Genomic DNA, 19267 nt, shown 5'->3' with positions numbered 1-19267 from the left:
TGAAAAGAACCACAAAACTGGCACATGAACAGTACAAGGTTTGCTTTTCTTGAATTCAAGTTTGCAAAAAAAACAGGCCATTGTTTTATAATCATTATACCCTCAAAAAAACATAACTGTAGTGTACACCATCCACATTCAGAGTATTGTGTGAAAAACAAACATGGCATTTTGTAATATTTCTGTCATTTAATTGTACAAGGTATTAAAACACAGCTGTCTTTTTTTTATTCTTACACTCACTGTGAGCTGCTAATAGTGGCAAAACATATGTAATTAAATTTGTCATACCAAATCCATCTCAGTGCAAAAGTTAAAGAAATTTCAAATACATTTGTTAAACCATGTATTATTCAAATACAGTACTTGCATAAATCACATTCAGTAACCACTTTCCTTGTACTGCTCTGAGAAATGCATTTCCTTTAGAAGGGATTTGATTCCTACTTCAACTCAAAAGGCATAGTCATAGAAGTTAATACTGGTCAAATACCCTGCACATCGACATATTTCTCTTCAATTTCCACTTCCACTTTAACACATCTGGGACTCTCCTTGGCTGACGAGGACAAAACAGCAGAATAAAACAGGAAACAGTTCCAGGGACTCCATAGCGCACAGGAGCAGGAGAACAAATAAGGAAAATCTTCTCAACACCACCATGATAACAAACTTGGACCACATTCTTCTTTTATCTAAAACAATATCTCATAAATCCATGAGGAGTTTACTATTGTGCAACAGAGGCTTTCCCTGCAATTAAATAACTCACAGTGGGTGAATTCAGTCTAAGGCAAACAAATTATGGAACAATTATGGAAAAACAGACTTCCACACAAGACGGTACGAGACTACATGAGCTCCAAAAAATATTTAACAGATAAATTGAAGAATTGTTGAACATTAAAATATTATATTAAGTTTAACTCAAATCTAAATTCTCCTGTATGCATAGTTTCACGAAAATCCAAGTATATTAAGCATGGCAATCTTTTATGCATTCATAACTTTTGAAAAGTAAACTACATTGCAGACCAGACTTTATTTTCCAGACACTGCCATCTTGTGGACACAATTACCTAACAAACATCTTTTGCAGGACGTCCCCTGCCACTGACATTGAGAGAAGAGAGAAAAAGCTGTCTGAATAATGGGGAGCGTGTCAGAGAAGTACGGAGCAAAGATCTCTCCAAGCCAACCGGTCCTCCTTTTACCCGTCTCCCTGCAATGGCACTGCCCATTCTGTGGGCATCCTTTTACAGGGATTCCAGACTGGTGTGCGAGAAAGACATTAACATTCAACTCTAAAGGTTCAGGTATTCCTCCCACATCGCAATGATCGACAAAAGTGAGATGTACAAAAATTATTTACAGATTGCTGCCTTTAGTTCATCACAGTGATTTCCTCACTTCTACTTATTCATTCTCAGGCTTTCTTTTGCCGTCCAAACTACTGATTACAGTTCGAACTGGATTTTAAAATATGAGAAGCATTTCTTGTGGGAAATAAATTAAGCTCATCTTTACAGAGAAACTCATCTACCTACAACGCGTGCAATGACCCTATAACTATAGTAGCTTAAATATGATCCACTAACCCAAGACAAATGGTCAATTCAACCTAAGAAAAATCTTATACAGGTGATGTCAATCTCTGCTGAAAATGCACTGGGTTTTACACTCTGAAATTTACTTAAAGAGAATATGTTTCAAGACTTAAAGTTACTTGATATCTCGTTTTTTCTTATGTTTTGTTCTAATATGAGCAAACCTATGCATAGAATAAGCTCAAAATTATATAAAGTTTACACACCCTTTCAAAATTTCACCCTTTGTTGCCTTATATTCTTGATTTAAAATGCATACAAAATTTCATTTATCTACCCATCCTACCCAACAATGTCTACATGCATGGCACTACCAAGACCCTGCCTAGATCAGGTCATCCATTCAATCCAGATGAACAAGCAAGAAGGAGACTAATCAGAGAGGCTACTAAGAAGCCAACGGCAACTTTGAAAGAGCTACAGGCTTTTATGGCCAAGACTGGTTACAGTGCAACAACAATATCCCAAACAATCCACAAAATGTATTGTGGCAAGGAACCTATTATTCAAAGAAGCCCAACTCTGAATCCCATCTGAAGAATGCAAAAAAACACTCAGGAGATTCTGCAGCTATATGGATGCCAGTTTCGTGGTCTGACAAAACTAAAATGGAACTTTTGGGGCTAAACGCAAAGTGTTATGTTTGCCGCAAATCCAACACTGCACCAAGAGAAGATCACCATCCCTACTAGGACGCATGGTGGTGGCAACACCATGTAATGGGGATGTTTCTCATTGGCAGGTACTGAGGTACCTGTCATAACAAAGGGAAAATGAACAAAGCAAAGCACAGAAAAGCACTCTAGAAAAGGAAAACCTGCTGCAAAGCTGAAACTGGGTTAGAAGTTTACATTTCAGCATGACAATGATTCAAAGCAAATAGCCAAAGCTACACTAGAGTGACTAAGGAGCAAACATGGTAAAGGTCCCTGAATGGCCCAGTCAGAGACCCGACAAATTCAACTGAAAAATTGTGGCATCACTTGAAGATAGCTGTCTATATTTCCAAAGAACTTGACCTAGTTAGAACAGTTTTGTAAAGAAGAATGGTCAAATATTGTCAAACCTGTTTTCAAAATTGGTAAAGACCTACCCCAACATACTTACAGCTGTAATTGCTGCCAATGGTGCTTCCACCAAGTATTAACTTGGGAGATGGGGACTTATCCAATTATTGTATTTCAAAATAGTTTTTTTCAACACTAACACATTTTCCCCTTGAAAGCCTGGAGCATGGTTTGCAGATAAGAGGATAACCTCATTTAAATAGAAACTCTGAGGCACTCACACAACAAAATATGAAAAAAGTGTTTAAGGAGACGTAGACTTTCTTCAGGCAAAGTCACTCCGGTTTTGACTTTGTTGTCCCAATTTTTGTGGAAAGCACTATACATGATGCACAATCTTACCTAGACAACCCTAACCACAGAAAAACAGACTCTTTCAGATAGACATAAGAAACAGACGCTATATTTGTCTGCTCTTCGTCTGCCTTTAGTCTAATCCAAGCCCAGCATATTAGTGAAAAGCATTCTACCAGAATGTATGGTTAGAGGTATTTTCTATGGAAAGCATAACTGTTACACACTATACCTGAAAAGTTTACATAGCCTGTGAAGAATCACTACCTGGTTCTATCATACGTTTCCGAATCATCAAGACTGTTTTACCTGTACAGCACTCCCTTCCATTATCCAAATGGATCTCAAGCCTTGTGCCAAAACCCAGAAGTCATGAAGGGAGATTCATCCTGCTGCTGTTGTCTGCACCCAGTCAGCTGACAAATCTCTACACTGGGTAATACTCTGCAGTGCGTGACCACAAATCAGACTTACAGCTGCATTAAAACTTTGATTTCTGTGTCAAGTTCTGTTACAGTGGCATAGAGATTAAAATCGGGGGGGGGGGGGGGGAACAATGGCATGCAGGAGTCAAAGAACTTGAAATAGAAAATCAATATTATATTCACACGTGTACTGCATAGCAATTTCACTCTGTAAGACATACTATGTATATTTATTACAAATCACAATGAACGATAGCATTCAAAAGCAAGTGGCAGAATATGAAAACTGTATGCAAGAACAAAGAATCTTAAATCTACCAAGGATAGTACACAATGAAATTATAAGCTGACTAGCAACAAAAGATTGTAACCTACCTCTTAAAGCAATTGTGCCATCTTCTGAAAACTTATTTGGATCAAGAAAAACTCTTGGCTCTGAATCCAAGGAATCCTGGACATACATGACACTCTGGTTTTGTAGTCCAGTGTTGTAGAAATGAAAGTACCTAGAGGAAAGCAAAGAACATCTTATATACCAGAAGTACTGCATACAGAGATAAATGAATGGAAAAGAGAGATGAGTAAAAAGTAACGTACAAATCATAGCATTTCATGTTTAGTGTTAAAAACATGTCAAAAAGAAAAAGATTTACAAGTAATTTTTTAACCAGATAATAACCAGAAGTGAAACAAAATTACACAAGTACACCTCATATACAGTGCCTTGCAAAAGTATTCACCCCCCTCGGACTATTTCGCATTTTATTATGTTATAGCATGGAACCATGATGTATTTAACTGAGAATGTTTGCCACTCATCAACACAAAGTACCATATAATGTCAAAGTGAAAAAAAATCAGACATTTTACTAAATTAAAAATAAACAAAATAATTGAATGCATAAGTATCCACCCCCCAGAGTTAAACCACCATTTAACTCTGGCAGCAATTACAGCTGTGAGTCTCTTTGTGTAAGAGCATTGTGTAATCAGCATTGCACATCTCGACACTGGAATTTTCCACCCCAAAATTTGATTCCTAACTGAAGTCTATAATATCATAAGTAGCTATAAATAATAAAGCACATGTTTTTTAACAACATGACAAGAAGATACACGGACACTTGACTAAATGGCAGGAAACTTAATTATCAGTTTACATTTGCCCAACTAGAATTATTTTATTAGGATGTACAATTCACTTAAACACATTCCCTTTATATTAGGAAAGCAGACAATATATATGGCAGAGATGCATTTTTATTTAGGCAAAGGAATGTTCGACACTACTTCTGTGCATAAATATACAGTCAAGTAGAGCCAACCGGAAGCCTTACACCATTAGCATTCTGACTGTAGGCATTTTATTGTTCAAATAGACCTCTTCCTATTGCTAAAAGAAGACTTTAAAAGCAATTAGTAAAGAGAAGGTGCACCAAGTTAACAAAAAAAAATTAATGTCTTTGATAAATCATATATAACTTATAACCAATAAACATGGTGCACATAAAGGTGGAAGTATTAATGCACTCAACAGTTTTTAATTTGTGTGTCATGCATGACTGCAGTTAAAGAGATTATAGACAGCAATGGCATTCTTCATTGACAAAGACAGAAGAGATATATGCACTTCTGTCTGTCAACAGACTTAATTGTTTTAAAGTCTGTGATTATATAAGAAGACAAATCGGACCTATCAGTACAGGAACAATCACAATCAGTAGAACCGTTAGCATTTACGATGGCATTTTATGCCACAGATTAATATATCTAAGCCTGAGGTATAATCATGGAAATTACTTTTTCAATTAAATATGAAAATCCAGATAATTTCTTCTAAAGGAAATGCATGGGTCATTAAATAGTTTATGGTTAAAGTGATTTAACTTCTGCTTCACCAAATTATAAACTACAAATCAAACCCATCTCACACAAAGACATCTTTAAATGAAAAAATATATCACACATAAACCTAAAACTGATCCTAATAAAAAAATCATTGAAGCAATATAAATATAAAACACAATTGCTGCAGCCACTGAAACAAGTGTTCCAGCAGTTTTATTTTGTTTACTCCTTAAGAAGGTTCTTATTTACTATGCTTGAGGGGTGAGTTTCCAGAAAATGATGAATCTTAGAGACTAACGAGCAACTTTATGATGTACGTACGTAACGTACGTGCTATTTTTTCATGTGTTTCCCAAAACCCCCCTTAATCGAGTGGGTATAAAGTACTTCTTTGTTAACCCCACCCCTAAAGTTGCTAAGCAAAAAGCATCACAAGTCGATTGAAAAACAATCGATTGACAATACTTTCATTATATGGTGTCAGTTTTGGTTCTTCAGTGGGATGAAATAAAGTTGTGAAAAGGAATATGAAGTAAACATGACATCATAATTTAACAACCATTTAAGCGAAAGTGTATAGATAGGCACACAATGGGACACATTGTTTCTAAGAGAAAATAAAATAAATGACTGACATGCCGTAAAAGAAAACCAAGTTTAACTGTGTGGACAATGTATGTATCCTGTATGACGTCTTTGATTTAAAGCAATATTTTTTTGGCGCGCTGCCATTGTTAAAAGTTAGATTGTTTCATGAGAAAATACTGTTGTTATTTATAGTTGTTGAGTGAATTGGAACTCCATTTTAATTGGTCTTATTAACATGACTACTAAGATTGACATGTGTCACTCAACAAATACAGGACCTATAATCAAATTTAAAAACAAATAGGTCTAAGCTTTACCGTCAACAATCACGACAGAGCATAAAACAGTATTCGAACTTTAAATATTGTATCGACCGCGGGTTTCAGTACGGAATGGAGCAGGCGTGGGACTCAGGGAATGGAGTTGAACAACACATTTATTAACTCGAATCGGGAAAGGTACACACACAGGGACAGGGGTTACAGCACTGCACCTACACTAATATACACACACACACGAAGGGAAGAGACTGTATCCCAGCCTCCGTCCCACTATATACAGTCCGGTGCTGTTCTCAGCCCGCCTGGCGTGCACATAGCTAAAGCGCCCTGCGTGGTGTTAGATTATAAATACATGTTAGGCCCAATGATTTAACTTAAATAATGCATTACTGCATTTCATCCTGAAAATAATATTATCTAGTCAAGTATAAAACTTAGCATTTTTTATTTTTTTTATTAAGTGTATTGTAACGGATTGGGTTTGTCTGGGCATGTGCCCTTGACGCTCCCATACAAATACAAGTAGAGGAAAAAATACAGATAAAAGAAAGAAAACATAAACAGAACAAAAAAACAATTAACTGTCAGCGGTACTGAGGTAAATATTTATGTAACCAAGTTATATTTTTACATATATCAAATGTTTTCCTTGCTTTGGCATTTTTCACGTTCTTTATGGAATTTAAATACAATTCAAATTCCACCTCAAAAGTACTAAAGGAGGGAGTATTATTAAAACATTTGACTTATGAATATGTAATTTACCCAAGATGACTAATAAATTCATTACTGTATAAATAAATGTTATTTTTTCAAATTTCCTCTTATATAGTACAACAAAATATCAAATCCTTAATATAAAATCTTAGTATTCTAAATTTCCAAAGAATTATCATGACGGGAATTTAATGTGCTCTGTCTGGCGATCTCTGGCTCTAAGGCTGGCTCAAGAGGTAGCCAGTTTAAGAAGCACTTAGTGACAAACGAGTGGGTCGGGGAGCACGTAGATTACTAAGGATTTAACATGCTACTTTAGTACGAAATTAAATATTTTATTTTTTATAAGAGGGTTAGATTATGAAAAGAGTTCTCATTATTCCTTAACATCATTAGAAAGAATAATGGGAACTTTAGGCAATTATTTTAATTACATTTTTTTATGTGGGCTCACTGAAATCTGTCAAAGGTTCAAAACTGAAACACTCATAAATTAACGCTAGATCTTAAGATCAAGTTTGCGATGTTCTTAGTGTAACTATGCTTTCGGGAAACTCACCCAAGGTCTAAACACATTCAGACGTGTACACTACTGTGTTTAACAATTACTCAATGAAAAAGCAGAAATTGAAGACGGCATCACTGTCTTTTTACCCCTCGTTCACCCACCTGTTTCCTCTTTTAAATGGACAGCTGTACTTGGGATAATCATAAAGCTCTGTCATGCGCTCTTTAAACAAGTTCCTGACAGGACATCCTTCAAGAAATGGCACAGTCAGTTGATTTTGGGCATTCACAAAAGCCTGAAATGCATTTCATTCAGAAGTGGTCAGCAAAACTATTTTCAGATTTTTTAAGAAGAAGGGTTGCTGATGAGGTCTTGGTATCACTCAAAACACTAAGTCCTAGCCGCCATATTATCACACATTATTATTCAATCTATTTTTATTATAATTATTCATCTAAATCATCAAAACCAAAAGCAATATTTCTACTGTATTAAAAGATATGTATTCAGAAGCCTGCTTCTTTACAATGTCATAGAGCCGCACACATCACTGGAAGTTTTGTTGCCATGCTCTGAATCGCGTTGCACATACTGTACCTTGCCATTTTTGTGATGTAAACTGAAGGTTTTACAAGTTACTTTGTATGTTTTAATTTTATTGCAGTTTGAAATGCACTCATCAACGCTGATTCTTTCTAACCCCAAAATATAAAAATAGCATTGCAGATCCCCATTTAAGTGTCCATATTAAAGTAGTCATACAGAAGAATAGTTCATTATTGTCAGTGCATTACTATACAGTACTTTACCTTTGTTCTTTCACTGTCTGGATCTTCCAACCAACAATAAGGATCAGGTATTTTATCACCATGGTAATCATCAACCTACACAGATGGACAACAAGAAGATTAGGTGAAAGAAATGTGAAACGTGAATCTTAAGTCCGTCATCATTTAAAAAAAGCCCCTTACATTCTCATTACATTTCATCTTGATTTTCCAAAACTCAAACATAGTTTCTAAAGAATTCTAAAGCAGCAAGATCAAGTCTCAATGTAGAAGCTGGTAATGTCTCCTTGCAAATAGTTTTAAAAATACACTTCCTTTTTATAAAACAAAGGCTTCTGAATTTCTTTTATTATTTTTTCTGCAAGAGAAAGGCATTAATCTTAGAATGTTATCATCACAGTTGACTGACATGACATTCCAAGACCTCATTCTTTACTTCGTTATTCGTTCTGCGGTGTTGCAGCTTATGACAAGTTTAACAAAATGTTCATATGCCATGAAATCTAGCGGATAATGTTTTCTATATTACAGGCCTAGTGCTTATATAATCAGCTGAAACTTGTAATATAGAGTATTTTTTTTAATCTCCTATGTAAAAATATCATAATTTATTCACTCAGTCTTATTCATTCAATAACCAGAAATTAAAACTTAATAAAGAAGAATTAAAAAACAATATTTTGGGGTGATATACCCACCGTACATTTTCTAATCACTTTATCCAATACAGGGACATCAAGGAGACCCGTGCAAACACAAAGAGAAGATATAAACTCCACACAGATAGCCCCCCGGGAACTGAACCAAGAGCCCCAGCACTGACAGGCCACAATGCTAATCACTGTCTCACCATGCCGCCCTCCATTTTATATGTACTCATGAACATATTTTCTATTAAAATATATATATATATATTTTTAAAAAAAACAGCACACAATTTTGCCTGAGTGTAAAGACGTTTCTTTTTTGGAGATCAGCATGTACCATGACGAGTTTACTTTACAGGAGTCACTTTCTTTTGGTGTCTACACAGAGCTCTCCAAGAACTACGGTTAATTCATCCATATATTAAACTGGACTGATTAAACAGTCAGAAGCTCTGACTTTCTCTGCTTTAAAAAAATGCATCTAATTTTAGGGGTAATATACACTATAACTAAAATGCCCCTACTAAATTGGATAAAGAGTTCAAATTCACTCAGAATTTACTACTGAAATCAGTCTGATATTCCTGTGTACTTCTCATTTCATTTTCTCTATTACTTTGATACAAGAAATATCATGTAAGTAATAAAAGAAGTTTGATTGTTAGGTAGCAAAGAGAATTGAACTCTACTTGTTTATCGATTGTCAATTAAACGCTAAGCAGATAGGTAGAGATTCCAGAAAATAGTACATTGGATAAAATTAAGAATCAATGCCTTATCCGTTCAGTTAAAATGTAAAAAAATAAACATAACGTCTCGTCATTTTAAGCAAAAAGTCTTGTAGTGCATACACTGCTTAGTGATGTTCAAATTCATTTTAGCTTTTCGGATTTTCAGTTTTGAACCTTTGACAGATTTTAGTGAGCCCACATAAAAAATGTCATGAAAATAATTGCCTAAAGTTCCCATTATTCTTTCTAATGATGTAAGGGAATAATTAGAACTCTTTTCATAACCTAACCCTCTTATAAAAAATAAAATATTTAATTTCGTACCATCACAGAAACAAAGACGATAAATAATGTAACTACCAGCAAACGGGAGCTGCACAATACCGGTTCAATTGTACTTACTACAGATTCGTCACGATACGCTTCTGGGTACTGGAAAGACATGTTTATAACCTGTTAAACGTTTTATGATATAAACACTCTTGAAAACAGGAAAAAAGGATAGCTTTACAATTGAAATTCGTGGTCCCTTAGAACCACTACACCCAAACAAGACGTTTTTCCAACAGCACAGACTATAATCTCCTCTTCCTAGCGTGACAAAGAAATCTGAGAAAAGAGAACACATGGTCGGTAAGAGACCATAAAAAATAAGGGCGCCCTCTTGTGTTACAATATTAATAGCTTTACTGTTTACTGCAATTGTATGCAATGTAATTGGATTTTGGGGATTTTGGGAATAAATGGTGAAATTTGGCCAGGGTGACGGGATAACACCCCTACTCTTTTCAAGAAAATATTTTTAAAAAAATGTAAATGACCACACTTGCAATTTCTGCGACTGTCTGCTAAGGGATGAAATAATTTAAGAACAGCAAAGATATGGGCAACATTTCTGCACTAAACTATAAAACATTCAATAACTAGTGACAAGGATTTCTTGTTTCTTTGTTCGTTAACTATTTGTTCTTTTTGTTGGACAGATCCACATTCCTGAAGTTACGACAAAAACATTGAATGGATATTGATCATGTGTGTGTATCCCATGACGGACTGGTGTAGTCCAGGGGTCTCATATCTTCTGGTTTCTCTTCAACCCACGTTCCCATCTACATAGTCGGTCTACTTATTTAATTAGCTACATAATTGCAATACTACCAACCAAACCCTGAGATGTATAGGTAAACACATTTAATGAAGTGAATGTCTAGTTAGGGTGATTGTTTAACTGACTGCTCAATTACTTTTTGAAACAAAGACCAGAAAACATGAAGCCCTCCAGGAACTGAACTTCTGAGATAAGCAATGGTCCATGACCTTCACCAAGAAAAAAGCAACTCAGCAAATCTGAGGAGGGCTCCACAACAACTCACAACTGGCAATCTACTGAAGCTAAGCAGGTGTGAGCCTGGTCAGTACCTGGATGGGAGACCTCCTGGGAAAAACTAAGGTTGCTGCTGGAAGAGGTGTTAGTGGGGCCAGCAGGGGGCGCTCCTGTGGTCCATGTGGGTCCTAATGCCCCAGTATAGTGACGGGGACACTACACTGTAAATCCTACGGATGAGACGTAAAACCAAGGTCCTGACTATCTTTGGTCATTAAAAATCCCAGGGCGTTTCTTGAAAAGAGTAGGGGTATAACCCCGGCGTCCTGACCAAATTTCCCATTGGCCCTTACCAATCATGGCCTCCTAATAATCCCCCTCTATGAATTGGCTACATTACTCTGCTCTCCTCCCCACTGATAACTGATGTGTGGTGAGCGTTCTGGCGCACTATGGCTGCCGTTGCATCATCCAGGTGGATGCTGCACATTGGTGGTGGTGGAGGGGAGTCCCCATTACCTGTAAAGCGCTTTGAGTGGGGTGTCCAGAAAAGCGCTATATAAGTGTAAGCAATTATTATTATATTATATGTGTGTGATATATTCATAAACCTATCCTGCTGCTACCAGTAAACATTTGGAATGCCAACAGTATGAGAATTCACTCTAAGTTATGTATTCTGTGATATATTAAGAAGCTGTTTCTACTCCTTACAAAAGGAGTCTCACTTTTAAAAATATTTGAAAAACAAGGTTGCCACTAGATGGAAGCAAGTGCTTCTATTTATCAATTTCAGTAAGATCAGTCATACTCCAACTAATTCTGAGTTTTTGTAAGTGATGCACATTTTGAGCATGATGATGTTATTTAAATTGCTGAAAGATGGTGATTATTCTATAGAGTTGTGCTGAAAATGACCACTGTTAGTAGTGCAATTGCTTTCAGTATTGCATTACATTCTTTAGTGTATTCCATCTTTAATTCTTTCCTACATTGATGACACTCTGGTGTGATAAATCTTAATTGCTGTCCATTCAATTGTTAGTCAAGTTAGATATTCCAAAAAGATTAAAAAAGAGTTTAGGTTTGATGACATCATTGATGTCTGGAGATGTTAATCGGTTAATAGCCAGTTTTTGTGTATTAAGATACAGATACTAAGCAACATTTGAAGATAAGTTTAAACACAATAGTTCCGTGTTTTTACACACATAAGTATGTGCATGTTAAAATAGTTTTAAATGTGCATTCATTAATTTCAAGAAATAAAACAGATAAAAATATGATACAGCTAAAAAATGAAAAATGAAAAAAAAATTAAAAAACCCTTTTTGACAAGAAAATCATTATGGGAGATATCATCTATGTAGGTTTTAAACCCTTGACCTATTGTTTATTTGTTTTTACTCAGTTCAATGATAACGGCTAGATAATTTCATTAATAATTCACAAAAAAAGTTCAGGTGACACTGAAACATAAAAAAGACAAACAAGAACTGAAGTATATATAATGACTGACTTTTTTTATATTACTTTTCTTAGACAGACACTGGGAATTTATCCACTGTCACTCAAATGCAGGGTGTACTTATACTGCATACAATATACTATACAGTACATATACTGTAGTCTATATAGAACAACAATTATTTGGTAGGAGTATTATGTAGGATTATATTAATATGTCAATGGACCCTTACTTGGAATAGTCATAATTCTTCACTCATAAGATCCACCTGTCTGTGGTTGGTATGACTATTGAATAGCACTTGCCCTTTTGCATTGCGAAGGTAGGAGTACCCATGTAAAGAAACTGCTAGTTTTGCTTTTTGCATTTATCAAGTCATCAGTCAAAGACAACTGTTTCACCCATAACTAACATTAATCAAGGAAATGTATGTATTTATGTGTCTTCCAATTAACACCTTTTAGGTTTGTGGTGTGTATTAAGAGCTTTTAAGTTGCATAAATGTTTATATAAATTGGAGGAGCAAATGTTCTTCATATATAAGAGGTCGCCTGATGAGACAAGATCAGGCATGGTTAGGATTGGCTAGGAGGTCTCTAAGGTTGCTGTTGTAAGGTGGATCAGGAGTTAGCAGCCTTTACTCTGGACCACGTATGCAGAACCAGTCCGAAGGTGTTAAAGGAACAAACCCAGAGTAATCTTTTATTTGCAAATGGTGCTAAAAGACCAGTAACTGGAAATCTTCCATCTTGGGCACAATGACCAAACCATTGCCCCAGTATGACAAGTGGAAACAAATTGAAGTGCTGTAGGTTGTGTGGATGAAACATTTGACTAAAATTCTGACTACCTGGTCATTAAAGATCACATAGCCCTCTTGAAAAGCAGAGGTGTAAACACTGGTGTCCTCTGTTCAATTCACTTTAAGTACCTTAGGTTTGGCCTTGTGATGTAGATTTATGCTTCTCTCCCTGATCTGCTATGTAGTGCTATGAGTGAGGCAGCTGCTCTTGACCTAGATGTGCAGTGGACTTCAGTGGTGAATAACTTGGGTCTCCTACTATTTAAGGCACTTCTGGGGGGGGGGGGGGGGTGAAACGCACTACATAAATGCAACCCCCCTGTATATCTTTCAGGAGACAGAGAAATGTTTTTGTAGGACAAGACCTAAATGCTAAACCTGTTGTTTAAAATGTTACCAATATACAAAATTTAAGAGTGATATTTATTTTTTTCCTATAGGGAGAGTCATTAGTGCATAATAAAGTACTATTTAATACATCCTGTAATCTGTCTGGATATGACCCTGACCACTGGTCACTCCCAGATGACAAATAAACAAAAGGAATGACTCTATATGCACACAGCTGTAAAATCATAGTTAACCCCTAAACATTAACTTGTTTGACAACTTTTTCGTAATAGATTTTAAGGTGTACAGTCCTTGTACTTACCTGACAAACATGAATAGAATACATCTAAATGGAGACTAGATGTTTTCTTATAAGATCTTTGTAGATTAGTACAAACAGCTAGATATTATGTATACAACACTGAATGTATGTACTGTACTTGTTGTTAGATTAATGTAAATTTAGTTTGGATAAACACATTTACTTAAACAGCATTTGAATAGGTTTTTTTTATCTGGAATATCTCAAATTTCTACCACATTTGAAGTCAGCTTCTTTTCATTTTTACTGAAGTCATAGTAACCTAAGTAACCTATCATGTATTTTGGCAGATGAACAAGAAAAATGTCTTCATATTTTATAGGATCCTATTCCTGCTGTTTTATTTCAGTCCAGATTTTCTCTGCCCTGTCGGACTCAACAAAATAAGTGAGTCCTTGAGCACCGGAGTGGTACCAATATCTTTTAAAAAGGCAACAGGTACCCCTGTGCTAAAAAAAATAAATATGGCCCTTGACAATCTGAACATTATATCCAACCTACCTTATCTTGCAATAAAATTAGAATGTGCCATTGCAATTCAATTAAATAGCCTTCTTATTGCAAATAACCTATTCAAACCCCTCCAATCTGGTTTCAGACAATTACACAGCACTACAAATGATCTTGTTACTAACGGTCTTCATTTTCTTATGGCTGTTGATTTCGGTTCTCTATCCTAATTCTTCCTGACCTCAGTACTCCTTTTGACACTGTTAATCATGACAACTTTCTTTCTCATCTTGAGACTGTTGCACTTAAATACTGATAAATACCTTACTGATGGCCAACGCTTTTAGTTTCTTGGGGGTTCTAATCTGATGTGGGGTTTGTTAAGTCTGGTGGTCCTCGGGACTATTCAGCTTTTACATGTTCCCACTTGGTCAGTTATTAAAAGTCCCATGGTCTGAATTATCACTTCTATGCCGATGATACTTACTGTAAGTCTATGTCCATACTAATCCTGACACTGAAGTAGCTGGTTCTGCAGCCTCTAATTACATCTCTGGATGTCTCAAAATGTTCTTTATTTAAACTGCAACAAGACTGAATTCATGCTTCTCGGCACCTCCCATCAACTATTTAAAGCAACCCTATCTGTAGATGGCATTGTATTTAAATTTCAAAGCATTTGGGGGTGATATTTGATCCAGGCTTGAACTTTGACCCACATGTACAAAATATTGTAAAAATAATTTTTATTTTTATCAATATTGCCAGACTATGTACCATGTTGTCTCTGACTATAGCAGAAAAGATGTTCAACACATTAGTCTTTTCCAGAATTGATTACTGCAATGTCCTTCTCAATGGGGTATCTAAATCAAAACTGAACAAATTCTATGATGGCCAAAATTCGGCAGCCAAAATCCTGACCACATTGTGTGCAAGTTATCACATAACTCCTGTTCTGGAGTCCTTGCACTGGCTACCCATCAGGTTTTGTGTGGACTTCGAAATCCTCTTGCTCACCTTTAAGGTTCTTCTGTACATGGCTTGGCACCTTGGTACCTTTTTGACTTTTTATCTTCCTATTCCCCCATCTTGCAATCTTCGTTCATCTGATTGTGGTTTCATGGTTGTCCCCTAAGCCCGTTTAAACTCTATGGGTGACAGAGACTTTTTTGCTGGTGCCCAGAGCTCTGGAATTCTATCCTGAAGGATATTAGAGAGTCACCTACCCTGAGCGCATTCAAAACCAGACTCAAAACCTTCTTCAGAAAGGCTTTAATGTAATTGGTACCTGTGTCAGCTCCTTTCATCTTCTACCACTTCTAACTCCTTGTGTTTCTTTGTGCACATTTTATCTCATTTTTTACTTTTCCCTTGTTTTAACTGTATGTTTTTTCTACTTTTCCTGTAAAGCACTTTGAGATTATAATTTGAAAGGCACTATATAAATAAAGTTTACTGCTATATAATAAAATTTACTAAATAAATGGTTGTGTTACTAGGAATGTTTTAGCCAAGTATAAATACATTTCTTTAATTGAATAGTCATGATAAAACAGTTCTCAAGTTAAAGCTGCTTGCAAAAAAAACTGTCATGACATCAGACAGATCTACTCCTGAGGTAATAAACACTGATAGATTTAATAACATGAATAAACAAAACATTGAAACACAAGTGTGTGTATCTTTCCTGTTACCTCGGATACCAGGCATCACGATCATTAAAATCACATAGATTTTGTGTGTCCAGTGTTACACATTAACAGCTTGCCAAATCTGACTGATTGTTCGATGATGAGATGCTGTTTTCTGTACTGTTGAGCCTGCAGTTTATTGATTAGATTCCCTCTGTTCTCTTTTTAATGCTCACCTCATTTCTGCCTTTGTTTTGAGATGTCCCTGCCCATAGAAATTACACTGCAAACAGTCTATCTCAAGTTGTAAAGTATAACATATGCAGTTACAAATTACAACAAAGATGTCTTGTATTTGCAATGTAGTGTTTTTAAGGGCAGGGTTGGCCACCTAGTTGCAATATAACTCATGGAGATGTTTGCTTCTCACATATACTATCAGCTACACACAGTTTACTTTCAATAAATAAACTTCATAGCTCTGTTACCCTATTGTGTCAAAGCCATTTGTGTGTGCACATTTATTTACCATAGAGGTCTAATGTTTTTAGAGGCTTTATGAATGGAGACTTGACGGCACGTTATGGAAAGGGTATTATACGTTTTATACTATAATGACCACACAGTTTATATTAAATGCTTAAGATTTGGTATATCAGAGGAGTGAGCTTTTCATGTTAAAATGGTTTGGATTCTTCCCACTGGTTAGCTAAGATTCCCCCAGTAAACATAGTTTAGTTTAACATTCACATTACATGCAGTGTATGTATGAGTTAAAAAAATCAATAAAACCATGGAGACACACATTAAACACATGTCTGCTTGCTGATTCTCATTGTCGACATTTTAATTAGAACCTAAGGTAGATTACAATGCTTGAAGGCCATTTTGCCATCTTGTCTTGCTGACTTGTAGCTTATTGATCCAAGTTATGTTGTCTTGTTTCTTGGACAACCCCAGGCAATTTACTTCACAGTATGGCTGGGCAGTTTGTTCCAGACTCCCAATCCTTGTACTTCTACTGTTACTTTTACTCTTTCTTAAGAGCCTATTGACATATCTTAGTTAAGGACACATGGGTGACACCTTTCCTTTGTTAAATCATTACTGGAAAAAAACAGGTACAACTGATTGCATAATTCTTCTGATTTCTTTAACACTTCTGACTCTGTCATGTTGAAATTATTTAAAACCAAACATGGTCTTTCTATAGAAATTCTGTTTGTGTTTTTGTGACTATCTACATGATATTTATTCGATATGGTCCCTGCTACTCCCTTTCAAATGTCAACAGTACTTTTTAAAAAAAATTAAATGTGATGATTTATTCCTATATAAGATAAAAATCTGTCCAGCATATTTCTTATTTAGATGTTACCATCAAAACATTAAAAATACATTATTTGAAAGTATTTTGAACTTGTTCTTCAAGTCCTTGTTCTTAAAGAAATTCTAATGATAATAATAAACTAGTAAAAAAATGAAATGATGATTCTATAAGGATTTTAATGATTTTGGATATGGGACCCATTTTCAGAATTACTATTTTTTCATCAGTCTAGGAGTTTCTTAAAAAGGATTCAACAGTGATTGTTGTGCATGCTAAAATGAAAAAAATACTTTTCAAATAAAGTCCTCTGATGTTTCTGATAAGCAGAGAGCACATCACAGTAGCATTATGGAATAAAGGCCACTGGGCCTAGCCTGTCTGATGCTGCAGGTTTATCAGTCTCATGTCCTGAAACAACAGTCTTTTCCCGGATTTCTTCATCTTCTTCAATCGCAGCACCTTCCTTCTCGAAAACCTCTTTTCACTCCCTGTGATACATCCTTCAGCAGGTCTCTTTCTCTTTCAGGGCTTTTTCTGTTGTCATCACAAAGACCTCAGTGTCCTTTGTATCATAACCTCTACTAACCTCTCCCCAAAGGCTATCACAGCCATCAAGTAACTTGATCATTAAATATATTTATCATTCAGGATACCAGAGCTTTGTTCCACATCCATTACAAAGTCTGTCTCCCCCACCCCTACCCCTGTTAGCATCAGACATTCTCTTCTTACATTCTCAGGTATTTCAGCAAGGAAAGTTTAAAGTTAGAATTTTTTAGATTTTTTGGATGCCTGTGAGTTTGGGCAAATTGTGCCAACTTATATTCAGTATTTTATAAAGTGTGAGATATATTGAATATGTGTGTTCTCTCACACAAATTGATTAGTGTAATGTTGTTTAGAAATCTTTAAATTATTCTAGGCTGCACTCATGCAGGCTCAAGCAATTTTATTAAAGTATGATTATTGTCCATAATGCCCATGATAGAGCATACAAACTTCTGTTATCTTTATAGAGAAAACAAGAAAATATATTCATAAACAATATACTATATATAAGCTAAAAAAGGCCCTGACCACCACATGTGGAAGAAGATATGAAGTTTAAATTAACTTTAAGTTCTTAAAGTTTTTTTAATCGATTAAGTACAGTGAATTGGGTTCTTTTCATTACCTTCAGTTACATGCTCATCTTCTATCCAGGTTGAGCACTTTCTGAGTACTAAAATGATTTTTAAAAATCATGTTTAATTAATTAATTTGACTCAGACAGCCATTTACATGATGGGGTAGGTGCAGGCAACTTTAGCACATGTTATCTAAAAAGCATAACAAAGTACAAATGTAAGGTGTTGATACAGTATGGTACCCACTTTAAAAAAAAAACAAGACGCTAGATCTAATCACTCATTGTAATGATAATAATCAGAGTTATTAACATGGAATCTGGGTTTGGATTTCACCATCACCTTTCAATGTATAAGAGGGGGTTGATACTTCAAATTTCCAGAAACAAGTGTAACATCAGTGTTCATTTTATTAGCCACAGGAATGTGGGCCCTGTAAAGCAACAGCTCAGGCTATTCAAGATAAGGAATGCAAGGTAGCTGAAAGAGATTCTAAGTCACTGCATACTAGGAGAAAATAACAACTGTGCACTCTTTCACCTAAGGCTGTTTGCATGAAAGGATTTCCTTTTTCTGTGTTTGCGCCTACAGCTTGCGTTCCTTTCTTCTTGGTCATCTTTTCCATACCCTGAAGACGCTTGCTGATGTCCTGGAAACCTAATTTGACCGGTGTGTTAAACTGGCTCCTACTTCTTACAGCCTGTTTCATGGAGCAGGAATCTTTAAAACAAAGAGACCTCTTTATAGCCTTATAAGATCATTTAAGTGCTGTTGTTTCAGATCCCTGAATTGCTTGCTAACACTTTCTCATTTATGCTCACTTGATTGGCAAATAAACACAAGAGAAACAGAGGCTATGCCCCAAAAGAAGGAATTTGTACCCTGAAGGCAGTCATTCACCACCACTCAAATGGCAGTGGATTAATATACCTTTCCTCAGCAATGATGGAACAAATGGATGAATCTGATACCTGATCAT

At 35.7% G+C, this 19267-nt stretch overlaps 1 protein-coding gene across 2 annotated transcripts in view; it reads right to left on the bottom strand.

Moving 5' to 3' along the window:
- The window catches only part of prep (prolyl endopeptidase), a 54097-nt gene extending 43979 nt beyond the window's left edge, over positions 1 to 10118 (bottom strand). Inside the window, exons 1-4 of one of the 2 annotated variants that reach the window (XM_088625701.1) lie at positions 9904 to 10118; positions 8145 to 8219; positions 7497 to 7630; positions 3769 to 3899 (exon numbers count right to left, since the gene is read on the bottom strand). In XM_088625701.1, coding sequence (XP_088481827.1) covers positions 3769 to 3899; positions 7497 to 7630; positions 8145 to 8219; positions 9904 to 9945 — 382 coding nt within the window. In that variant the 5' untranslated portion in view covers positions 9946 to 10118. The remainder of the gene's footprint in view (positions 1 to 3768; positions 3900 to 7496; positions 7631 to 8144; positions 8220 to 9903) is intronic. The other variant, XM_088625700.1, reaches the window with a different exon arrangement.
- Positions 10119 to 19267: the final 9149 nt, after the last annotated feature.

Source organism: Lepisosteus platostomus, chromosome 3, assembly GCF_059453375.1.
Source record: "Lepisosteus platostomus isolate fLepPlt1 chromosome 3, fLepPlt1.hap1, whole genome shotgun sequence".
NCBI lineage: Eukaryota > Metazoa > Chordata > Actinopteri > Semionotiformes > Lepisosteidae > Lepisosteus > Lepisosteus platostomus.
Note: the sequence above shows the minus strand (reverse complement) of the source record. Positions and strands in the feature narration are given on the sequence as shown.